The 24,917-nt window shown below is 39.2% G+C and overlaps 2 protein-coding genes, 1 long non-coding RNA gene and 10 other non-coding genes across 18 annotated transcripts in view; 11 read left to right on the top strand and 2 right to left on the bottom strand.

Annotated features, from left to right (window-relative positions):
• The window catches only part of LOC137491239 (uncharacterized), an 83,226-nt gene that overhangs the window by 40,299 nt on the left and 18,010 nt on the right, over window positions 1-24,917 (bottom strand). The window lies entirely within an intron of this gene.
• trnap-agg (transfer RNA proline (anticodon AGG)) lies at window positions 1,259-1,330 on the top strand. Its single transcript has one exon. It is a non-coding gene; the product is annotated as a tRNA-Pro (tRNA).
• On the top strand, window positions 2,284-2,355 carry trnap-agg (transfer RNA proline (anticodon AGG)). The gene has a single exon. It is a non-coding gene; the product is annotated as a tRNA-Pro (tRNA).
• Window positions 3,789-3,860, top strand: trnap-agg (transfer RNA proline (anticodon AGG)). Its single transcript has one exon. It is a non-coding gene; the product is annotated as a tRNA-Pro (tRNA).
• Window positions 5,294-5,365, top strand: trnap-agg (transfer RNA proline (anticodon AGG)). The gene has a single exon. It is a non-coding gene; the product is annotated as a tRNA-Pro (tRNA).
• Window positions 5,665-5,736, top strand: trnap-cgg (transfer RNA proline (anticodon CGG)). Its single transcript has one exon. It is a non-coding gene; the product is annotated as a tRNA-Pro (tRNA).
• trnap-agg (transfer RNA proline (anticodon AGG)) lies at window positions 6,688-6,759 on the top strand. The gene has a single exon. It is a non-coding gene; the product is annotated as a tRNA-Pro (tRNA).
• trnap-cgg (transfer RNA proline (anticodon CGG)) lies at window positions 7,059-7,130 on the top strand. The gene has a single exon. It is a non-coding gene; the product is annotated as a tRNA-Pro (tRNA).
• trnap-agg (transfer RNA proline (anticodon AGG)) lies at window positions 8,841-8,912 on the top strand. Its single transcript has one exon. It is a non-coding gene; the product is annotated as a tRNA-Pro (tRNA).
• On the bottom strand, window positions 10,212-10,285 carry trnat-ugu (transfer RNA threonine (anticodon UGU)). Its single transcript has one exon. It is a non-coding gene; the product is annotated as a tRNA-Thr (tRNA).
• trnat-cgu (transfer RNA threonine (anticodon CGU)) lies at window positions 11,720-11,793 on the top strand. Its single transcript has one exon. It is a non-coding gene; the product is annotated as a tRNA-Thr (tRNA).
• LOC141381892 (uncharacterized) lies at window positions 13,269-14,759 on the top strand. Its single transcript, XR_012402784.1, has 3 exons — window positions 13,269-13,312; window positions 13,445-13,549; window positions 13,936-14,759. It is a non-coding gene; the product is annotated as an uncharacterized lncRNA (long non-coding RNA).
• On the top strand, window positions 16,307-23,333 carry LOC137491283 (uncharacterized). 6 transcript variants are annotated; one of them, XM_068220470.2, is made up of 4 exons: window positions 16,307-16,357; window positions 16,929-17,081; window positions 20,364-20,527; window positions 20,979-23,333. In XM_068220470.2, the coding sequence occupies exon 4, from the start codon at window positions 21,226-21,228 to the stop codon at window positions 21,856-21,858; it is 633 nt and encodes a 210-aa protein (XP_068076571.1). In that variant the 5' UTR covers window positions 16,307-16,357; window positions 16,929-17,081; window positions 20,364-20,527; window positions 20,979-21,225; the 3' UTR covers window positions 21,859-23,333. The 6 variants fall into 6 exon arrangements, with proteins under 6 accessions (XP_068076571.1, XP_073805104.1, XP_073805102.1 ...); XM_073949003.1 differs by having other exon boundaries at window positions 20,369-20,527; XM_073949001.1 differs by having other exon boundaries at window positions 16,932-17,081.

Raw genomic sequence — 24,917 nt, forward strand, 5'->3', positions numbered from 1 at the left:
CGGTTGAGCCCTTACAGTTATCTGCTGTTTTGTAAGGGCGTTGTGGCTTACACAGAGGCCTTTTTTCTGAGAATGCCAGTTCGTCAGCAGATAGTGTTGCCATATAAAGTTACTGTTTTGCAGTGGCTCGTTGGTCTAGGGGTATGATTCTCACTTAGGGTGCCCTTGATTCGTTAGAGAAAGTTTTCTGACTATCTGATGCTTCTGAGGCCATTTGAAACTGTTCCAATTTAGTGGCTCGTTGGTCTAGGGGTATGATTCTCACTTCCGGTGTGAGAGGTCCCGGGTTCAAATCCTGAACGAGCCCCTGCAGGTGTCATGTGTTTTACAGGGCACTATGTCTTTCATTAAAATGTCTTTCGAAGAATTCCAGTTTGTCAGCAGATAGTGTCGCCACATAAAACATTCCTTTGCACAGTGGCTTGCTGGTCTAGGCGTATGATTTTCGTTCATGCAATGAGAAATCCCAGATTCAAATTTCGGTTGAGCCCTTACAGTTGTCTGCTGTTTTGTAAGGTCGTTGTGGCTTACACAGAGGCCTTTTTTCTGAGAATGCCAGTTTGTCAGCAGATAGTGTTGCCATATAAAGTTGCTGTTTTGCAGTGGCTCGGTGGTCTAGGGGTATGATTCTCGCTTAGGGTGCCCTTGATTCGTTAGAGAAAGATTTCTGACTATCTGACGCCTTGTGAAATTCTCTCAATTAAGTGGCTCATTGGTCTATGGGTATGATTCTCGCATAGGTTGCGAGAGGACCCCGGTTCAATACCCGGATGAGCCCTTGCAGGTGTACTGTGTTTTACAGGGCATTATGTCTTTCGTAAAAACGTCTTTCAAAGAATTCCAATTTGTCAGCAGATAGTGTCGCCACATAAAATATTTCTTGAATAGTGGCTTGCTGGTCTAGGAGTATGATTCTCCTTCATGCCATGAGAAATCCTAGCTTCAAATTTCAGTTGAACCCTTACAGTTGTCTTTTGTTTTGTATGGGCGTTGTGGCTTACACAGAGGCCTTTTTTCTGAGAATGCCGGTTTGTCAGCAGATAGTGTTGCCATGTAAAGTGGCTGTTTTGCAGGTGCTCGTTGGTCTACGGGCTTGATTCTCGCATAAGGTGCGAGAGGTCCCGTTTTCAAAGCCTGGACGAACCATTGCAGAAGTCCCGGGTCCAAATGAAGCAAAAGCCCTTCTTCAATGTTCGTAAGATAAGGATTTCTGACCATCTGTTGCTTCTGATGTCTTGTGAAATATTCAAGCTTTTGTGGCTCGTTGGTCTAGGGGTATGATTCTCGCTTAGGGTGCGAGAGGTCCCGGGTTCAAATCCCGGACGAGCCCTTGCAGTTATTCTGTTGTTTTACAGGGCATTATGGCTTTCATAAAAAAACAATTTACGAAGAATTCCAGTTTGTCAGCAGATAGTGTCGGCACATAAACATTCCTTTCCATAGTGGTTTGGTTGTCTAGCAGTATGCTTTTCGTTCATGCCGTGAGAAATCCCAGATTCAAATTTCGGTTGAGCCCTTACAGTTGTCTGCTGTTTTGTAAGGGCATTGTGGCTTACACAGAGGCCTTTTTTCTGAGAATGCCAGTTCGTCAGCAGATAGTGTTGCCATATAAAGTTACTGTTTTGCAGTGGCTCGTTGGTCTAGGGGTATGACTCTCACTAAGGGTGCCCTTGATTCGTTAGAGAAAGATTTCTGACTATCTGACGCCTTGTGAAATTCTCTCAATTAAGTGGCTCATTGGTCTATGGGTATGATTTTCGCATAGGTTGCGAGAGGACCCGGGTTCAATACCTGGATAAGCCCTTGCAGGTGTACTGTGTTTTACAGGGCATTATGTCTTTCGTAAAAACGTCTTTCAAAGAATTCCAATTTGTCAGCAGATAGTGTCGCCACATAAAATATTTCTTGAATAGTGGCTTGCTGGTCTAGGAGTATGAATCTCCTTCATGCCATGAGAAATCCTAGGTTCAAATTTCAGTTGAACCCTTACAGTTGTCTTTTGTTTTGTATGGGCGTTGTGGCTTACACAGAGGCCTTTTTTCTGAGAATGCCGGTTTGTCAGCAGATAGTGTTGCCATGTAAAGTGGCTGTTTTGCAGTGGCTCGTTGGTCTACGGGCTTGATTCTCGCATAAGGTGCGAGAGGTCCCGTTTTCAAAGCCTGGACGAACCATTGCAGAAGTCCCGGGTCCAAATGAAGCAAAAGCCCTGCTTCAATGTTTGTAAGATAAGGATTTCTGACCATCTGTTGCTTCTGATGTCTTGTGAAATATACAAGCTTTTGTGGCTCGTTGGTCTAGGGGTATGATTCTCGCTTAGGGTGCGAGAGGTCCCGGGTTCAAATCCCGGATGAGCCCTTGCAGTTATTCTGTTGTTTTACAGGGCATTATGGCTTTCATAAAAAAACGTTTTTCGAAGAATTCCAGTTTGTCAGCAGATAGTGTCGGCACATAAACATTCCTTTCCATAGTGGTTTGGTTGTCTAGAAGTATGCTTTTCGTTCATGCCGTGAGAAATCCCAGATTCACATTTCGGTTGAGCCCTTACAGTTGTCTGCTGTTTTGTAAGGGCGTTGTGGCTTACACAGAGGCCTTTTTTCTGAGAATGCCAGTTCGTCAGCAGATAGTGTTGCCATATAAAGTTACTGTTTTGCAGTGGCTCGTTGGTCAAGGGGTATGATTCTCGCTTAGGGTGCCCTTGATTCGTTAGAGAAAGTTTTCTGACTATCTGATACTTCTGAGGCCATGTGAAATTCTCTCAATTTAGTGGCTCGTTGGTCTAGGGGTATGATTCTTGCTTCAGGTGTGAGAGGTCCTGAGTTCAAATCCCGGACGAGCCCTTGCAGGTGTCATGTGTTTTACAGGGCACTATGTCTTTCATTAAAATGTCTTTCGAAGAATTCCAGTTTGTCAGCAGATAGTGTCGCCACATAAAACATTCCTTTGCATAGTGGCTTGCTGGTCTAGGCATATGATTTTCGTTCATGCAATGAGAAATCCCAGATTCAAATTTCGGTTGAGCCCTTACAGTTGTCTGCTGTTTTGTAAGGTCGTTGTGGCTTACACAGAGGCCTTTTTTCTGAGAATGCCAGTTTGTCAGCAGATAGTGTTGCCATATAAAGTTGCTGTTTTGCAGTGGCTCGGTGGTCTAGGGGTATGACTCTCACTTAGGGTGCCCTTGATTCGTTAGAGAAAGATTTCTGACTATCTGACGCCTTGTGAAATTGTCTCTATTTAGTGGCTCATTGGTCTACGGGTATGATTCTCGCTTCGGTTGCTAGAGGACCCGGGTTCAATACACGGATGAGCCCTTGTAGGTGTACTGTGTTTTACAGGGCAATATGTCTTTCGTAAAAACGTCTTTCAAAGAATTCCAATTTGTCAGCAGATAGTGTCGCCACATAAAATATTTCTTGCATAGTGGCTTGCTGGTCTAGGAGTATGATTCTAGTTCATGCCATGAGAAATCCTAGGTTCAAATTTCAGTTGAACCCTTACAGTTGTCTTTTGTTTTGTAAGGTCGTTGTGGCTTACACAGAGGTCTTTTTTCTGAGAATGCCGGTTTGTCAGCAGATAGTGTTGCCATGTAAAGTGGCTGTTTTGCAGTTGCTTGTTGGTCTACGGGCTTGATTCTCGCATAAGGTGTGAGAGGTCCCGTTTTCAAAGCCTGGACGAACCATTGCAGAAGTCCCGGGTCCAAATGAAGCAAAAGCCCTGCTTCAATGTTTGTAAGATAAGGATTTCTGACCATCTGTTGCTTCTGATGTCTTGTGAAATATTCAAGCTTTTGTGGCTCGTTGGTCTAGGGGTATGATTCTCGCTTAGGGTGCGAGAGGTCCTGGGTTCAAATCCCGGATGAGCCCTTGCAGTTATTCTGTTGTTTTACAGGGCATTATGGCTTTCATAAAAAAACGTTTTTCGAAGAATTCCAGTTTGTCAGCAGATAGTGTCGGCACATAAACATTCCTTTCCATAGTGGTTTGGTTGTCTAGAAGTATGCTTTTCGTTCATGCCGTGAGAAATCCCAGATTCACATTTCGGTTGAGCCCTTACAGTTGTCTGCTGTTTTGTAAGGGCGTTGTGGCTTACACAGAGGCCTTTTTTCTGAGAATGCCAGTTCGTCAGCAGATAGTGTTGCCATATAAAGTTACTGTTTTGCAGTGGCTCGTTGGTCAAGGGGTATGATTCTCGCTTAGGGTGCCCTTGATTCGTTAGAGAAAGTTTTCTGACTATCTGATACTTCTGAGGCCATGTGAAATTCTCTCAATTTAGTGGCTCGTTGGTCTAGGGGTATGATTCTTGCTTCAGGTGTGAGAGGTCCTGAGTTCAAATCCCGGACGAGCCCTTGCAGGTGTCATGTGTTTTACAGGGCGCTATGTCTTTCATTAAAATGTCTTTCGAAGAATTCCAGTTTGTCAGCAGATAGTGTCGCCACATAAAACATTCCTTTGCATAGTGGCTTGCTGGTCTAGGCATATGATTTTCGTTCATGCAATGAGAAATCCCAGATTCAAATTTCGGTTGAGCCCTTACAGTTGTCTGCTGTTTTGTAAGGTCGTTGTGGCTTACACAGAGGCCTTTTTTCTGAGAATGCCAGTTTGTCAGCAGATAGTGTTGCCATATAAAGTTGCTGTTTTGCAGTGGCTCGGTGGTCTAGGGGTATGACTCTCACTTAGGGTGCCCTTGATTCGTTAGAGAAAGATTTCTGACTATCTGACGCCTTGTGAAATTGTCTCTATTTAGTGGCTCATTGGTCTACGGGTATGATTCTCGCTTCGGTTGCTAGAGGACCCGGGTTCAATACACGGATGAGCCCTTGTAGGTGTACTGTGTTTTACAGGGCAATATGTCTTTCGTAAAAACGTCTTTCAAAGAATTCCAATTTGTCAGCAGATAGTGTCGCCACATAAAATATTTCTTGCATAGTGGCTTGCTGGTCTAGGAGTATGATTCTAGTTCATGCCATGAGAAATCCTAGGTTCAAATTTCAGTTGAACCCTTACAGTTGTCTTTTGTTTTGTAAGGTCGTTGTGGCTTACACAGAGGTCTTTTTTCTGAGAATGCCGGTTTGTCAGCAGATAGTGTTGCCATGTAAAGTGGCTGTTTTGCAGTTGCTTGTTGGTCTACGGGCTTGATTCTCGCATAAGGTGTGAGAGGTCCCGTTTTCAAAGCCTGGACGAACCATTGCAGAAGTCCCGGGTCCAAATGAAGCAAAAGCCCTGCTTCAATGTTTGTAAGATAAGGATTTCTGACCATCTGTTGCTTCTGATGTCTTGTGAAATATTCAAGCTTTTGTGGCTCGTTGGTCTAGGGGTATGATTCTCGCTTAGGGTGCGAGAGGTCCCGGGTTCAAATCCCGGTCGAGCCCTTGCAGTTATTCTGTTGTTTTACAGGGCATTATGGCTTTCATAAAAAAACAATTTACGAAGAATTCCAGTTTGTCAGCAGATAGTGTCGGCACATAAACATTCCTTTCCATAGTGGTTTGGTTGTCTAGCAGTATGCTTTTCGTTCATGCCGTGAGAAATCCCAGATTCAAATTTCGGTTGAGCCCTTACAGTTGTCTGCTGTTTTGTAAGGGCATTGTGGCTTACACAGAGGCCTTTTTTCTGAGAATGCCAGTTCGTCAGCAGATAGTGTTGCCATATAAAGTTACTGTTTTGCAGTGGCTCGTTGGTCTAGGGGTATGATTCTCGCTTCGGGTGTGAGAGGTCCCGGGTTCAAATCCCGGACGAGCCCTTGCAGGTGTCATGTGTTTTGCAGGGCACTATGTCTTTCATTAAAATGTCTTTCGAAGAATTCCAGTTTGTCAGCAGATAGTGTCGCCACATAAAACATTCCTTTGCATAGTGGCTTGCTGGTCTAGGCATATGATTTTCGTACATGCAATAAGAAATCCCAGATTCAAATTTCGGTTGAGCCCTTACAGTTGTCTGCTGTTTTGTAAGGTCATTGTGGCTTACACAGAGGCCTTTTTTCTGAGAATGCCAGTTTGTCAGCAGATAGTGTTGCCATATAAAGTTGCTGTTTTGCAGTGGCTCGGTGGTCTAGGGGTATGACTCTCACTAAGGGTGCCCTTGATTCGTTAGAGAAAGATTTCTGACTATCTGACGCCTTGTGAAATTCTCTCAGTTAAGTGGCTCATTGGTCTATGGGTATGATTCTCGCATAGGTTGCAAGAGGACCCGGGTTCAATACCCGGATGAGCCCTTGCAGGTGTACTGTGTTTTACAGGGCATTATGTCTTTCGTAAAAACGTCTTTCAAAGAATTCCAATTTGTCAGCAGATAGTGTCGCCACATAAAATATTTCTTGAATAGTGGCTAGCTGGTCTAGGAGTATGATTCTCCTTCATGCCATGAGAAATCCTAGGTTCAAATTTCAGTTGAACCCTTACAGTTGTCTTTTGTTTTGTATGGGCGTTGTGGCTTACACAGAGGCCTTTTTTCTGAGAATGCCGGTTTGTCAGCAGATAGTGTTGCCATGTAAAGTGGCTGTTTTGCAGTTGCTCGTTGGTCTACGGGCTTGATTCTCGCATAAGATGCGAGAGGTCCCGTTTTCAAAGCCTGGACGAACCATTGCAGAAGTCCCGGGTCCAAATGAAGCAAAAGCCCTGCTTCAATGTTTGTAAGATAAGGATTTCTGACCATCTGTTGCTTCTGATGTCTTGTGAAACGTACAAGCTTTTGTGGCTCGTTGGTCTAGGGGTATGATTCTCGCTTAGGGTGCGAGAGGTCCCGGGTTCAAATCCCGGATGAGCCCTTGCAGTTATTCTGTTGTTTTACAGGGCATTATGGCTTTCATAAAAAAACGTTTTTCGAAGAATTCCAGTTTGTCAGCAGATAGTGTCGGCACATAAACATTCCTTTCCATAGTGGTTTGGTTGTCTAGAAGTATGCTTTTCGTTCATGCCGTGAGAAATCCCAGATTCACATTTCGGTTGAGCCCTTACAGTTGTCTGCTGTTTTGTAAGGGCGTTGTGGCTTACACAGAGGCCTTTTTTCTGAGAATGCCAGTTCGTCAGCAGATAGTGTTGCCATATAAAGTTACTGTTTTGCAGTGGCTCTTTGGTCTAGGGGTATGATTCTCGCTTCGGGTGTGAGAGGTCCCGGGTTCAAATCCCGGACGAGCCCTTGCAGGTGTCATGTGTTTTACAGGGCACTATGTCTTTCATTAAAATGTCTTTCGAAGAATTCCAGTTTGTCAGCAGATAGTGTCGCCACATAAAACATTCCTTTGAATAGTGGCTTGCTGGTCTAGGCATATGATTTTCGTACATGCAATAAGAAATCCCAGATTCAAATTTCGGTTGAGCCCTTACAGTTGTCTGCTGTTTTGTAAGGTCATTGTGGCTTACACAGAGGCCTTTTTTCTGAGAATGCCAGTTTGTCAGCAGATAGTGTTGCCATATAAAGTTGCTGTTTTGCAGTGGCTCGGTGGTCTAAGGGTATGACTCTCACTAAGGGTGCCCTTGATTCGTTAGAGAAAGATTTCTGACTATCTGACGCCTTGTGAAATTCTCTCAGTACTTCTGTCTAGAAGTATGCTTTTCGTTCATGCCGTGAGAAATCCCAGATTCACATTTCGGTTGAGCCCTTACAGTTGTCTGCTGTTTTGTAAGGGCGTTGTGGCTTACACAGAGGCCTTTTTTCTGAGAATGCCAGTTCGTCAGCAGATAGTGTTGCCATATAAAGTTACTGTTTTGCAGTGGCTCGTTGGTCAAGGGGTATGATTCTCGCTTAGGGTGCCCTTGATTCGTTAGAGAAAGTTTTCTGACTATCTGATACTTCTGAGGCCATGTGAAATTCTCTTAATTTAGTGGCTCGTTGGTCTAGGGGTATGATTGTTGCTTCAGGTGTGAGAGGTCCTGAGTTCAAATCCCGGACGAGCCCTTGCAGGTGTCATGTGTTTTACAGGGCACTATGTCTTTCATTAAAATGTCTTTCGAAGAATTCCAGTTTGTCAGCAGATAGTGTCGCCACATAAAACATTCCTTTGCATAGTGGCTTGCTGGTCTAGGCATATGATTTTCGTTCATGCAATGAGAAATCCCAGATTCAAATTTCGGTTGAGCCCTTACAGTTGTCTGCTGTTTTGTAAGGTCGTTGTGGCTTACACAGAGGCCTTTTTTCTGAGAATGCCAGTTTGTCAGCAGATAGTGTTGCCATATAAAGTTGCTGTTTTGCAGTGGCTCGGTGGTCTAGGGGTATGACTCTCACTTAGGGTGCCCTTGATTCGTTAGAGAAAGATTTCTGACTATCTGACGCCTTGTGAAATTGTCTCTATTTAGTGGCTCATTGGTCTACGGGTATGATTCTCGCTTCGGTTGCTAGAGGACCCGGGTTCAATACACGGATGAGCCCTTGTAGGTGTACTGTGTTTTACAGGGCATTATGTCTTTCGTAAAAACGTCTTTCAAAGAATTCCAATTTGTCAGCAGATAGTGTCGCCACATAAAATATTTCTTGCATAGTGGCTTGCTGGTCTAGGAGTATGATTCTAGTTCATGCCATGAGAAATCCTAGGTTCAAATTTCAGTTGAACCCTTACAGTTGTCTTTTGTTTTGTAAGGTCGTTGTGGCTTACACAGAGGTCTTTTTTCTGAGAATGCCGGTTTGTCAGCAGATAGTGTTGCCATGTAAAGTGGCTGTTTTGCAGTTGCTTGTTGGTCTACGGGCTTGATTCTCGCATAAGGTGTGAGAGGTCCCGTTTTCAAAGCCTGGACGAACCATTGCAGAAGTCCCGGGTCCAAATGAAGCAAAAGCCCTGCTTCAATGTTTGTAAGATAAGGATTTCTGACCATCTGTTGCTTCTGATGTCTTGTGAAATATTCAAGCTTTTGTGGCTCGTTGGTCTAGGGGTATGATTCTCGCTTAGGGTGCGAGAGGTCCAGGGTTCAAATCCCGGACGAGCCCTTGCAGTTATTCTGTTGTTTTACAGGGCATTATGGCTTTCATAAAAAAACAATTCACGAAGAATTCCAGTTTGTCAGCAGATAGTGTCGGCACATAAACATTCCTTTCCATAGTGAGTTGGTTGTCTAGCAGTATGCTTTTCGTTCATGCCGTGAGAAATCCCAGATTCAAATTTCGGTTGAGCCCTTACAGTTGTCTGCTGTTTTGTAAGGGCATTGTGGCTTACACAGAGGCCTTTTTTCTGAGAATGCCAGTTCGTCAGCAGATAGTGTTGCCCTGTAAAGTTGCTGTCTGAGTGAACTATGCTTTTAAGCCAGGGGTCACTAAACCTGTTCCTGGAGGTCTTAAAATGACAACCAAAGAGGTTGTTTCCAGTTTTTTCCAGTTGTTTACACACAATTTCTGAAAGCATGTTTCATATTGTCAGAACTCTACACACAAATCACAAAACACACACACATTGGGCAAAACTCTTCAATTCTTCTGCAAAATGAAACTATAAGTTCAAAACAATGTGATTTCTTCTCAAAATGGTATTTTGTTTTCAAATGACACACACAAGCCATCACATTAACAGACATTCATAAGATAAGTTAAACACTAATGTGCTTAATGTAAAACACTATGACGACTTCTCTATTCATCATAATGACTTTCTGTAAGCCTTCTTCTGTTCAGTGTTACACTTACTACAGACAGTACATAGAACTACAGAAGTGCATTGTAAAATTTTTCGAAAATTGTTTTTATACAAAACAAACAAATACCAAATATATTTTACTGTATTTTCCTCACAAAAACAGTGTACAGTGTTCATCCCAACCAACACAAAGTTGCAGAAAATGTGGTCTACATATACCATCAACAAAAGTATTTACTAAATACAGTTACAGTAAAAAAATAAAAAAATAAAAAAAAAAACCAGCTATACTGCATTCTCTTTTCTGTATTGGTGTGGCCAAGCAGTGGGGGAAATGTCACCTTGCATGGCAAATCCAGCCATGAAAAGCATCAACTGCTATAGCTTGGAGCGGGGGTATACGTGTGTTTGGATTTCGGTCATACACTTTTCATCTCCAGGCAGGAAAAAGGTCCTCAATAGGTTTGAGGAATGGAGAATATGGAGGGGGAGATAAACAACTTAAAAACATGGGTGTGCAGTCAACTAGTTGTGAATCAAATGAGCTCTCATATGTAACTCAATTTGTCGCACTATCCATTATGCCTCAAAGCTATACAGTTTTATAATTAATTTCGTTAATCTCTATAAAAAAAAAAGCACACGCACCACCTGAACTAAGGCGCTGCTGGGATTTAAGCCCAGGATCTCCTGTTTACAAGACAGGCATTCTGACCAGCTAAGCCACAGCGCCACAAAAATTATTTGTAAGAGACATTTGCCCGATAACAAAAATAGAAGAAGAAAAAAATACACAACAAAAACCAGCATGTCAAGATGCAGAAAATGCCGACAAGATGGACATGGTCTTTTAGAGTCTGGATGATCATGTCTCAAACTTGACCGGTAACCTGGCCTCTGTTCAAGATCAAAGCAAAAAATGCAAGAATTTATTTTTATTTAATCTACCCTTAATCATGTGTTAAGTGTTTTTTGGAATATCCAGTTTCATTACATCCAAACCCTCTGTCTGCTCGGAAAATGGAAATCATTTCATCTAAGACAATGGATAGTGCATTGGACTTCTTGGCTGTGAACTGAGTCATTTAAAGGTTTTGAGTTCAAGTCCCACCAGCGTTGCAAGCTTTGCCCTTTTTCTTCACTGACTTAGGAGTGGTGCGTTTCCAACATTTTTGGCATCTGTCCATCCTGTTCTGCTTTTTAATTTCATTGCGCAGTGCAGGCTCAGATACTAGGGGTACTCTACAATGAAGCCGATGACTTAATTGAGCTGTTTTAAATAAGGGAGATTAGGAAACGGTGCAGGGCCAATTAAGCTTAAGGAATGACTCAAAGGCAACCTTTGGTTTTGGGCAAAAGTGTCTACCACCTATTGTTGAGATCACGCCTTTTGGAATTGTCGTACAAGAGCCTCTTTATGCATGTGCAAAGTAACTAAGTAGAAAGCATAGTAAATTTTGCTTTTCCCCCACTGTCTTAGATGAAACTGCGTTTGGAAGTATCGTATCCAGAGGTTTTTTCTTTTAGTGTTAAGACTAAGTTGGCCAGAGCACCTGTCTTGGGAACAGCAGGTCCTAGGTTCAAATCCAAATTGCACCTTTCCCTCAGATTTCCATTTTCCTAGCTGAATCTGGGTTTGGATGTAATGAAACTGGAGATTCTAAAAAACACTTGACACTTGATTAAGGGTAGATTAAATAAAAATAAATCAATGCATTTTTTGCTTTGATCTTGAACGGAGGCCAGGTTACTGGTCAGGTTTGAGACATGATCATCCAGACTCTAAAAGACCATGTCCATCTTGTCGGCATTTTCTGCATCTTGACATGCTGGTTTTTGTTGTGTATTGGTTTATTCTTCTTCGATTTTTGTTATCGGGCAAATGTCTCTTACGGTCATTCATTGTGGTGCTGTGGCTTAGCTGGTCGACGCGCCTCTCTTGTAAACAGGAGATCCTGGGCTTGATTGATCCTGGGCTAAATTGATCCAGGTGGTGAATGCGCTTGTTTTATAGAGCTTACCGGAATGCATAATAAAATTGTATAGCTTTGAGGCCTAATGAATAGTGCGACAAATAGAGTTAAACAACCTCTTTGATTGCCATTTTAGACTTGCTGTCTTTTTTTAGTCTCTGTGTGCAAAACCGTCTAGCCTTCTTTTCAGCTTTGGTGTTGTGGCTTAGTTGGTCAAAGCGCCTGTCTCGTAAACAGGAGATCCTGGGTTCAACTCCCAGCAGTGCCTAATGTACATGTGCCAGGGTTGCTTTTTTTTAAGAGTTACGAGTGTTTACGCAGCAGGATGTTTAGCAGTCGGTTTCTAAACAAAACTCAAATCCTTAAGAACGCTACTCGTTCAAGAGGACTTCGGACGATGGCTTTATATAGCATAATGTGGTAATGCCTAACCAATTGGACTTTAATATTTCAAGTCCAGACATTCACACATGCAGCGCTACCATTGTTAGTTTTTTTCTTTTCTTTTTTCGATTAAACAATTAGCCCTTGTCAACATCGTTTGACCCTGTGGCTTAGTTGGTCAAAGCGCCTGTCTAGTAAACAGGAGATCATGAGTTCAAATCCCAGCAGTACTTTGTCTGCAATTGGCTGTTCTTTCATGGGCCAGAGAGTCCCAAAAAGTGCTTTTTTTGGTGCAGGCTCTGTGGTGCAATGGATAGCGCATTGGACTTCTAGGCTGTAAGCTGAGCCATTCAAAGGTTGTAGGTTCGAGTCCCACAAGAGTTGCAAGCTTTGCCCTTTTTCTTCACTGACTTAAGGTGTGGTGCGTTTCCAACATTTCAGGCATCTGTCCATCCCGTTTTGCTTCTTTCTTTCATTGCGCAGTGCAGGCTCAGATACTAGGGGTACTCTACAATGAAGCCGATGACTTAATTGAGCTGTTTTAAATAAGGAAGATTATAAAACGGTGCAAGACCGAGTGGACTTAAGGAATGACTTGAAGGCAACCTGTGGTTTAGGGCAAAAGTGACTGCCACCTATTGTTAAGATCACACCTTTTGGATTTGTCGTACAAGAGCCTCTTTATGCATGTGCAAAGTAACTGAGTAGAAAGCATAGTAAATTTTGCTTCCCCCCCACTGTCTTAGATGAAACTGCGTTTGGAAGTATCGTATCCACAGTTTTTTTCTTTTAGTGTAAAGACTAACGGCTGTTTCACACCGCAAGCGCCAGCAGCGCGTGTTTTTTCGGCGTCCATGTTAACAGATTAGAGCTTTCATATCGCACGCAGCAGCAGCGCGTCAGCGCGAGGCGTGAGCATCGCTGAAGCAGCAGTGCAGCGATAGTTTTGGCGCCGGGTCTATTTTTGACGCGCTGCTCACGCTCAATTAAAGTGACAGTGCATTGATAATGACCAAAACACAATGAATGACAGTAAAAAGTAGCAATTGTACCCAATAAATGCCTTAATAATGTCAACTGATTTATATATAGTAAATTGTAACCCAGGTTACTAGTGGGTAGTACACAGCAATAGAGCAAATAGAAATACCCTTATAAATATGAAAAAAAAAAAACATTGGCAGAATACTTGATTAAATAATATATATTAAAATTATTTATTTATATAAATAAATCATAATAGAGTATTAAACAGCATTCAAGGGAATAGTGCTTTAGAATAACATCATCGTGCCTTACACTATAGCAGATCAGATTTACAAACAATAACAAATCTCTCTTGTCTGTTAGCTTGTGTTTACCGTTGCTATGGTGATTCAGTGTTCGCAAGGGAATGCAGAGATGTAAGTTTTTAAATTAATAACAGTAGAAAACTATTAGATATATATCTTTTAATGTTTTAAATGTGTATTAACTGTGAAAACTGACCATTAATAAGATGCTGAAATGATTTCTATCATATATCTTTAATGAAGGATTGAGAGACAAAAAACAAGATTTGTATCTGCGAGTGAAATCTGCACACGAGTGCCACCTGGAGTTTTCCTGGTTTTTCGCTTTGATTTTGAATGATTTCCTTGGTGAGTTCGTGTTTTTTTATTATTATTGTTTTCATTATAACATGATTTAAACTAGTGTCAAAAATGTGTTTTATTAATTAACAATTTGTTTGGTCTAGTGAAAACACAGTATTATACACAGTATTATACAAGTGATTGTGTAAAGTTTAAGTGAGAGAGTTTAAGTAAAATGCTGTCATTTGTAAAAAGAAAATGCCAAATAGGTGAAAGAAATAGGAAAAACACAGAAATTCAGCAGAGAGAAGCATATACATGGTCATTTATTGTTGCTGTTTATTTACAATTATGTTAAGCTGAGATAATGCATACACTGTAAAATGCTAATGTTTTTTTTTTCCCCTTTGTTTGTTTGCTTGTGCATCTTCTTCTGGTTTTTCATTGGTGAGATGTTCTATTGAAGTCAGTTGCTGAATGTGATTTGCTCTGGATTCGAATTAATTGAAGTGTGAACTCTTTTCTGGATTTGGATTGTCTCAACTTCCATCGGTGCGTGTCTAATTGTGGAGTTGGACTGGCGAGCCTCCCATTAAGTGGATTCTTTGGATACACCTGTTGGAAAGATACAAAGTGAAACCTATTCAGCGTCATGGTAGGAGTGTAAATTTACAACACACTCACAAGTGCAACATCCTGGATCTCTGGAACTGAATTTGCAACCTAGTTGTTTTGCAAAAGAATCTTTTTGAGTGTTCATCACCTGTACTGGACTTTTGGGACATTTTGAAATGTTTTAAGTGAATGTTTTATTTTCATTTTTATTTTATTTGTACATTGTTTCATTGGAGTGTTCATTTGTTGCAATTTTTGAAGCTTTATAGAGAGAAGTTAATTGGTTTAAGAAGGGAAATCTTGATTATATATTGAATAATAAAACAATTTTAGTGTTGTATTATTAACTTACACTTATAAACCTTTAATATAGTATTGTTATTAGTATAGTAGTATTATATTATTGTTTATAATAGTAACCAAAATATAATATTAGACCTTAACAATAGAAAAACAGAAAAATAACATAATATTAACTTACCTTATTAGTGATACAGCCAAAAACCCTGTGAAGAAAGAGAAGTGTTATTAGAGAGTGTAAATAAGATTGAGGTCATTAGATGAGTGTGAAACAAGCCTAGAATTTGTTTTATTTATATTTATTATTTATTTTATTTTATATTTCTGTGAAAGTTTTACAATACAATCTTTTATTATTCTTACCTCTGTGTCCGAGTCCTTCACTGTTGTTGTATCTTCTCTCTCTTTGGAGAAATTTAGACTTCTGAGCATCTGGTCAATTAATTAACAGCTTATAATACATTTGTGTATCGAGGGTTACACGATCAAATGAACCTAAACGATTAAAAACGGCAACAAACATTATTTTGGCCCGAACTACAAAACCAAATGTAAAACAATTTTAGTATCAGTTTAGCTTAATTTGCACGCTAGTGTTTCAGGAGGGGAAATAGAATATTTAAGGGAGTTGTAGTCCATAGCGAAGTGTATTGTGGGTAGTGTAGTTCGACACGCAAGCTGGATGATGTGAGCTCGCTGTGTGCAGTGCTGCTCAAGCAGAGCTTCGGCTTTGTTTTATGTTCACTCAAGTTATTCCCACCGGGAGCTGTTTGCACTGTGAACCTGACAACACGAAAATAAGTAAAAGGAGTGCATACATTAATTACTTTTCTCCGTCTCATCAACTGCACAAGCATGAATTAACGAGCTGTTATTCTGCCGCTGGACATCACTGAAGCAGAGAAAGTAATACTAGTTTGATCATGTTGTTACACCTGGCTCAAGGATGTAACATAATAAGGGAGACGACAAGGAGAAGTATAATCAAAAAGAATATTTATTTAACTCAATTTAAATTATATAATCAAAATATCAGTATCAGTATGTTTAATCAGTGTGAAATGCAAATGAATGGATGCGGTAAATGTAGTTAGTGATAGTGTATGGATGCGAAAGAAAGCATAATGCCCAAATAGGAGCGCTGCTCTGGCGAACTGCCAAGTGTATAGACAGCGGCCCCGACAAACTCTCTGCCGGGGTTTAAATAAGGGTGCTGACCAGCATCAGGTGCGCTGAAGGCACGCCCCCAATCTAGAAATCAAAATCAAACACACAAACAAAACAACGCAGTCCTAACATTATTATTTGTATTTGTATGTGATTTTAGATATTTTTTTTCTTATGACAAAAAAAAGTGAATCAACTGGAGAAAGGTTTGTTTAAAAGCTTTTACACAGATATAAAGCGTTTGATTAAAGTTTCAGGTTTTTCATCCAATACTAAATGATGTACCTGCTGTTGACAATATTATTTTAACCCTTTATACAACGTAATACTGTTTTACTCAAAGTAAAGAGGACTATGGAACAACATTAGTGTATTAAGAGTCTTAATAAAGGTTTAATTTTTTTTAAATAAAATAATTTCACTTCAATCTAAGTATACATTACTATATATAAAAAATGCAGTACTAATTTTAATCAGCTCAGTTGTGGCTATTGTTTTTTGCTCGGACTTACTGGATTTATTTTTGTTAATTACTCTCATATAAATAAACTGTTGAAGAGGAGTTATTTTGTTTCTGTTAAAAGTTTTATTTATTTTAAACAGAAAATTTTTCATTGCTTTGTTAATTTTTAACAGGATAAAAAGTCCAAACGCAGAGAAAACTATAAATAATAAGTCATGACTAAAAGTAACTTAAGTGCCAAAAAAAAGGTTAAAAAGACTTTTATTTTGGCGTGGATTGTGACGTCATAAGCCTGCGCCGCTCCCGTGCTGTGATTCAACTGAAGAAAGGTTTGTTTTAAAGCGTTTACACTTATATAAAGCGATTGATTAAAGTTTGTTTTTTCATTCAGTGCTAAATTATGTACCTGCTGTTGACAATTTTATTTTAACCCTTTATACAACATAGTACTATTTAACTCACAGTAATGAGGTCTATTGTTTGAATAAAGATAGGATAAACTTTTTGTCCCCGAGAGGAAATTTGTCTTGGGCAAAAAAATGCTACACATTGCTGTAAGCAGACAATAAAGTAAATAAAACAAACAACAATTAAGAACATACTCAAATTAAGTTACAGGGATGTAATAGTATGTAATAAGTGTTTTAATGAAGGTTTACTTTATTAAATAGTATAATGTCATTCCATTCTAAGTATACATCACTATAAGAAATGGAGTACTAGTTTTAATCAGGTCATTTGTGGGTTTTGTTTCTCGCTCTGACTTACCTGATTTCTTTTTGTTAATTTCTTTCATACAAAGAGACTGTTGAAGCAAGTGTTGAAGAGAAGTTATTTTGTTTCTGTTCATTGTTTTATTTATTTTAAACGGAACATTTTTATTGTTTTGTTCATTTTAAGCAGGATAAAGTGTCCAAACGCAGAGAAAAACTCCTGCTGAAGCGACTGATCTCCACACTGTTATAAAGATGGCATTTATTAAAGAGGAGAGTGAAGATGTGAAGATTGAAGAAACAATTACAGTCAAACAGGAAGATCTGCAGGAACAAACAGGTTAGTTTTCATTCTCAAAGACCAACTCAGTCATTTAATCCTCATTCAGATATATTTTAATAATAAGAATACTAAAGTAATCTATCTTGCAGCCCTGAGTGTGCTGCCTAGTTCTCCTAAATGCACATAAGCATTCATTGAAAAACAGGAATGAGTTTCATTTGTTACTTGTTCTCATGTCTTTTGTCATTCTTTTATGTATTATTAGTCTCCCATTTTCATGATCATGGGCCAAGAATATCGTTATCATGAATGATAATACGATTAATCTCGCAATCTATATACTCTTTCATTATGTTCTTGGCTGTTTTTGGACCCATTGACTTCCATTATAACCACATTTTTTAACCGCAAAGCCATGACACCAAATAATCATGCGTTCTAGATTGTTGCTGTTTTCCCTGTTGGGAAGAGGTCAAATGTGTCATTTTTACTGTTGATCATCAGTTGGCTGCATTCACCCTTTAGATGGGCCTGTTCAAATAAGTTTCTGTCTTTTATATGGAGTTCAGTGGAGTAAAACAGCAGATTATAGTGTGAGTGCATAAATACACTTTGTAGGGGGACCAACAGTTTTAACCCAAAAATGACCAGTCTATCAGATGAAGAAGAGCAGGAGTCAGAGATTTAATTAAAAGAAAGTTTACTGTAGATAGTTTGCAGTTTCATCAGCAGAGGCCAGCTTCAACACTCACAACAAGTTTGTAGACCGATTTACATAAAATCTCAGAACAACAACAATTAGATGTCTAGAATTCTCTCTTTTCTCTCTATGCAAACTGTTTTAATGAAATGCGTCAATAAAGTGCACTGAAACTTCACAAAAACAAAACACACAGGGAATATTTGAACCTATCAGTTTACAATATACTGATGCCTGTTTTTCCAGGCTTTATTGGTGTTAATCGTCAGAAACGTTGGACCATTATTGCCTTTTAGCATAAGCAGAGGAGAGAAACTAGCCAGACAGTAATCTGTGAATTGTGGAGCGGGCAAAATCTAAAGACACATGTATTTTTTAGTAAGTGTACTTTTTTTGTTGTTGTTGCTTTTATTCTTGCCATAATAAAAATATGTATTTGTAGAGCAACCCATGTTCTGCAGTCATTAATGTTTTAAGAATGTTTTAAGAAATTATAATGGGTAGAACTGTCCGAGATATGAACAAAAGCAAGTGATGCACCAAAGTTTGATAAAAAAAAAAATCTTGAATGGTCATAGAAATCCTTATATCATTAAAATAATTTATTTAAACAAAAAATCTATTTAGTTTAAAAACATTGAACGATATTAATGAAATGACGTAGTTTTGGAAACTTTCTACTTCTCTGTTTATCCGTCTGACTTTACAGTGGGTTTCTTTTGATTGCCCCCTGTCATTTTAAAGAATATCACAATGGCGAACGTGGCGAGTAAGGCCTCGTCCATTTCACGAGGTAAGCGTGCAGTCAGCGGTGGTGCATGATGCGGCGCCAGGCTAGAGTATTCACCTTATTCTTCGCCGACGAGCGGGCGCAGCCATTTGAATCTTTTTGGCACGAGACTTCCGGTCTTTCACTTACATTCATTTTTAGACATTAAAAACTGCTATTTTCGCTGTTTGATGTTGCAAACTGATATTTCCTTATTATATTATTCTACTTGGTCTGTATAGTCATGCAAACATTTGCTTGTAGAGCAAGTAGTTTGACCATTTTCTGCCGTTTATTATTCCTAGTCATTTCTACCTTAGGCAACTGAATCGGAAGTTCTAAAACAATCGCGAAAACAGGCGCACTTCCGCATTTTAGAATAAGGTCAATAAATCCAGCTTCTCTCTCTTTCACACACGCACACACACACACACACACACACACACACACACACACACTATACTCCATATAAAAGGCAGAAACTTTTTTGCACTGAACTGATAATCAATTTTAAAAATCACAAATCTCTTCCCAACAGGGAAATGTAATGGTGATGTGGGAATGGTGATTCCCCCCCAAAAAATACAATAAACAAATATTAAACAAATATGTTTGTCACTTGTTTTTAAGTAGTTAATCTTGGGCGCCAGACAGAATATCTGTCAAAATACATTTCAAACAAAATATACCACGGCTAGCTCTCACCACCAGTTACAAATAATAAAAAAAATAAAATAAAATAACAAACAAAGAGAACCAGAAAAAACTCAGATAATTGCTGTAATTGTCTAAATAAAGTTTGTATTAGTCAATAATAATAATAAAAAAAACTTTTCACACACAAACATCAGTATCAACAACAAAACAAACAATATAACAATGAAACGCAGAACCCTCAGCACTTATAACTCAAATGAAAGAAAAAAATGCAAATGATTTCAGGCCAGCAGATTTGTCAGATTTGAAAACGGGGAAAATAATAATGATAACAATAGTACGGGGAGAAAACAAAACAAGAAAAACAAAATGAGCATTTGGGCAAAGAAAACAAAAACTTTTGCTTCTTACCCACGGAGTGGAGGGGTCAAGGGACATGAGTGGGGAATGGCGAATGTGGATGTGAAGGTTGAGGGTGTTGGTGAACCCAGCCGGTGAGTTGGCAGCTGACTCCATGCCAGCAAGAAAGATAAATCAGTGAGTTGATTTTGTTCAGGACACATTGCACTGAAGTCTTTAGTGACGCACACATTCAACGACGTCACGTGCACTTCAGTAACAAGACAGCGGTCTTTGCTCTGTTGCTTCAATACATACTTCCGCTTTTTGTTTCTCACAGCCAGTCGTTAAGTTTACACTGCTCATCTCGACCCGACTTCTCTACTCCTTTCCCCACACTGCAACAGTTCAGTCAACATCTCTTTCTTCTACACACCACAAAATGCTGCCTTCTTTAACTCTCCTCCTCCTCCTTTATTCTCTCACCCATTTCCTTTTTGCCGTCAATTAAAGACTAATTAAACAATGTCGTTACAAAGAACACCAACAATCATAAATTCATGAATATATGCTGTCATGGCTTTGCAATAAAAAAAAAAATGTTCTTATAATAGAGGTCAATGGAGAAAAAACAGCCATGAATATAATGAAAAGGGAGTAAATTTGCCCAGAGTGTATTGAGGTTTTTAAAAAAAAATTTTAAGCATTTTCCCATTGATGGGGAACTCATTGTGTCTTGATGAATTTATTACTCTCATTTATATGCTTATTTGAGTGATTTCCATGTTGTTGTTGTTGTTGTTGTTATTATTTATTGTATTTTATTTGCACTATTAAAAAAATTATAATAGAGGCCAATGGCGCATTTTTCCAGAATAGGTCAAAATAAGATGTCCCCAAATATCAGTCCCTTTGCTGAAACACTGAGAACGTTTTTGCCAAATTAAGCCTCAAAATCACCCCAGAATGGATGAAAATGACCCAACAGCAAACAAAGGGAAAGGTGCACATTCCAGCCTTTATGCAGATGCTGTACAGGTATGTCTCATTTCTGCGAGGCAAATATTCAGCTGTTACCCCAGAACTTTTTTTCTGATACATTTACCAGTCAGGCACACAACAAACAAGTATTCCCTGTCCACTTTACAAATCGTAGAAATCTGTGTCTTATCAATATGACCAAAATGACTTTTATGAAAAACTCTAAAAACTGGACTGACACTGTTTAAATTCACTATAACTTTTATGTTAAGCGGCTTTGACACAATTTACATTGTAAAAGCACTAGATAAATAAAGATGAATTGAATTGAATCTGCTTAAATGTGTACACGTTAATGGACCAAACAAAATATGATCTGATTTATTTTACATTTAATGTGCATCAAAATTATAGTGTGTGTAGCCAATGTTTCCAGTGTCTTTCCACTTTTCAGCTTTTGATGAGAGTTTTTAAGACTTAATGAAAACTAATGTTTTATTTATTTCAGACCTAATTGAAGAGAATGAGGGGAGTAAAGAGGAGGAACATCATGTCAAAATTGAGGAAAAAACTCATTTACAGACTGATGGTGTTTTAAAAAGGAGAGACAAGAATCGTTTCACCTGCACTCAGTGTGGAGTTTCGCAACCAAAAGCAAACTTAAGATTCACATAATAATCCACACTGGAGAGAAACCATTCACATGCACTCAATGTGGGAAGAGTTTCAACCAATCATCTCACCTTAGTTATCACATGATGATCCACACTGGAAAGAAACCATTCACATGCACTCAGTGTGGGAAGAGTTTCAACCAATCATCACACCTTAATTTACACATGATGATCCACACTGGAGAGAAACCCTTCACATGCACTCATTGTGGGAAAAGTTTTAACTGCTCATCACACCTTAATCAACACATGATGATCCACACTGGAAAGAAACCATTCACATGCACTGAGTGTGTGAAGAGTTTCAAACAATCGTCACACCTTAATCAACACATGAGGATCCACACTGGAGAGAAACCATACGTATGCACTCAGTGTGGGAAGAGTTTTAACTGCTTAACAAACCTTAATCACCACATGAGGATCCACACTGGAGAGAAACCATTCAAATGCACTCAGTGTGGGAAGAGTTTCAGCCAATCATCATACCTTAATCTACACATGAGGATCCACACTGGAGAGAAACCATACGCATGCACTCAGTGTGGGAAGAGTTTTTACTGCTCATCACACCTTAATCACCACATGAGGATCCACACTGGAGAGAAACCATTTACATGCACTCAGTGTGGGGATAGTTTCAGCAAATCATCATCCCTTAATAAACACATTGAAGGAACTCATGGGCATATTGCAGTGGTCAACACGAGTTGAATCTGAAATCTTGGGCATCTGCAAATTGTCTCAGTCATTGAACTGGCTTAAGGGCTTAAACCATCATGATAACAAAGCACCAATTGATTTTGCGTTATTCTGACCAATACTTTGGCCGCAGATGTTCCAGGTACCCTTCAGCAAAATTAGTAAATGATTTAAACTAAACAAAGGGGCTTTACAGGATTTTCAGCAGGAACCGCCTCACAAGACTTTTGAATGACATTGAAATTGTGCATCCTGTCAGATGCACAATTTCGTAGAGACGAAGAGATCTCTAGAAACATTAATGCTTACAAATGAAAGACAATCTCTTTAAATGTTAGAACTAAGGCAGATGTATCTTTGATTAATACACCATAATGTTCCTCATATGCTGTGGTTATTTCAACCAACCAGGTTAATCAATGTGTTGTTTTAACCCTTAAAGCAGATTAAATTGATCTGCGTGTGTCTAAAATGTATGAGATCTGGTCTTGAATGAAAGCTAGTGACATTTGCAATCTGTTGGTGTAAATGAAAAACTAGTAGTACAAACAGTATTCATCTTGTAACATTTGATGTAAGAGTTTCAATCTTGCAAGAGTTCTTCCCCGTGAAATCTACATGCAGTGTGTTAATGATTGACCCTTTCTACATCGGCACGGGGTGTGGCCCTGCCCTTCATGGCAATTGCTCATTGGCAGACAGTGCCATAGGGATGGATCAGACCAGGGGCTTGTTTCAGAAAGCAGGTTAAGTGTAAACTCAGAGTAGTTTAACCCTGAAATGAGAGAAACTCTGGGTTTTCCGTTTCAAAATGGCAGGTTTGTTAAACTTGAGAAAGCAGGGTAAGTCAAGTCTGTTTCTGAAAGAGAGTTAACTTTAACTCAGAGTCAGTTACCGTGGTAACTTACTCTGTGAATCTAACCTGGTCCGGAGCAGGTTTTATTCTCTAAACTCAGAATTTCTGTCGGTCTCCTCCCCTTTTTAAAGATGAAGCGGTATTTCTCGCATTAGTCTTACATTTCCACACACCTATTTTAGAGCTCATTTTGGAGATGTGCATAAAAAAGATTGATGGAAACGTCATGATTCACATAACTTTTGAAAATACGCATAATAAAACATGTACATAACTGAGTAGGTTAAACTTTTATTTGATAAGAAAAGATGCGCATAAACTACGAAGTGCACTTAACAAATTACAGTATGTACATTAAAAAATGGTTTGTTAGAGATGATGATGAAAATGTGTGTGAAAGGACAACCCAGCAGACTGAGCACACTGCAGAACATCTTAAATGTTGTTTTAGTCATTCTAAAATGCATTTACTGTTTCAGAATTAGTGTATATTATTAATTACCTCAGAGCGTCTGGAGCGTGTCAAGATCTCTGCGTCTGGCTTTAAACGCCCCCACGTGTTCATTGTGTGTCAATTTGTCTTCTGAGGCTCAGGACAGGTACATTAATTAAATAAAAAATCATTGATGCAGCTTCTTCTACCGCAGTAATTCTGTTTTTACTGTTGATATTTGGCGCAAGTTAATCAGGAAGTGACGATTGTGTTCTCTTCGACTCTTTGGATAAAAACGCTGCTTTATTTTTAGGCGTTATTCCAGTTTTGCACAAATTTATGTAATAGCCTATATTTTGATGGAAACACAACAGCTATTGCCTACATTTTTGTTACACACAGAACAAAGTCACGTACGAGGCTTGTCCTTTTTTTCATAAATAATTAACCTTCGACATGCACTGTTACTAGATTAATGGGATTATGTTTCTGTCTAAATGATTTTATTACTGCTTACCTTCTTAATGTTATATAAACCTCTATCACTTGATCAATAAAAAGGCAGACACACAAGTGCACTGTTAAATCTATTAAAACTGATAAAAGTGTATAAAAGTTTAGAAAAAAAGTATAAACGTCACACATTATATTACTTATTTTATTATACTTAAAATGTTTAAATACTTAAAATTAAAAATTACGCATTAACTTGAGCAGCTGTTTTCCCACGCTGTCTCTGTTTCACTGATGGTTGCTTCATTTTAAATATATACACTCATATTTGCTATAACTTTGCATGAGCACATCAAGTTCAGCTGGAGAAAGAAATGCTGATCTCTTTTTTTAAGATGTTGCCATAGTCACTCGTAATGTCTACGCTGTATTGATAATGCCTTTTTATAGTCACGGTGCGCGCGCTTAACTCTGAGTTGGTCTACTCAAAGTTGATTGACCCAACTCAGATCAGCTGTTCTGAAACCGAAAATCTCTCGGTAAATCAACTCAGAGTTCAAGTTTAAACTCCGAGTTGTTTGAACCTCCTTACTGAAACAGGCCCCAGGTCACTTAAAGACACCCTGCAACAAAGAAACTTTGCTTTGAAACCGCACGAACTTCTGCAAACCGACTTTCAGCAGTCCATCACCTCAGTATCCCAGAACTACCCACCCACAAGCGAGGGAATTCCAAGGACGTCACAGAAAACCGTGTTTCCCCAAGGCCAACTGGCGAGGGAGATTCATCTTCAGCAAAAGTGCAAGTAACAAACAAACGTCTCTTGCTGATCTGGGGCCTGTTTCAGTAAGGAGGTTTAAACAACTCGGAGTTTAAACTTGAACTCTGAGTTGATTTACAGAGAGATTAAAAACTCTGAGTTTTCGGTTTCAGAATAGCTGATCTGAGTTGGGTCAATCAACTTCGAGTAGACCAACTCAGAGTTAAGCGCACACACCGTGACTATAAAAAGGCATTATCAATCAAGCGCAGATATTATGAGTGACTACGGCAGCATCTTAAAAAAGAGATCAGCATTTCTTTCTCCGGCTGAATTTAATCTGCTCATGCAAAGTTAGTTCTACACTGTGCTCAGTCTGCTGGTTTGTCCATTCACTCACATTTTCATCATCATCTCTAACAAACCTTTTTTTAATGTACATACTGTAATTTGTTAAGTGTTTCCTTCGTAGTTTATGCACATCTTTTCTTATCAAATAAAAGTTTAATCTACTCAGTTATGCACATGTTTTATTATGAGTATTTTCAAAAGTTATGTGAATCATGACG

The sequence above is a fragment of the Danio rerio genome, chromosome 4 (genome assembly GCF_049306965.1).
Source record: "Danio rerio strain Tuebingen ecotype United States chromosome 4, GRCz12tu, whole genome shotgun sequence".
Lineage (NCBI taxonomy): Eukaryota > Metazoa > Chordata > Actinopteri > Cypriniformes > Danionidae > Danio > Danio rerio.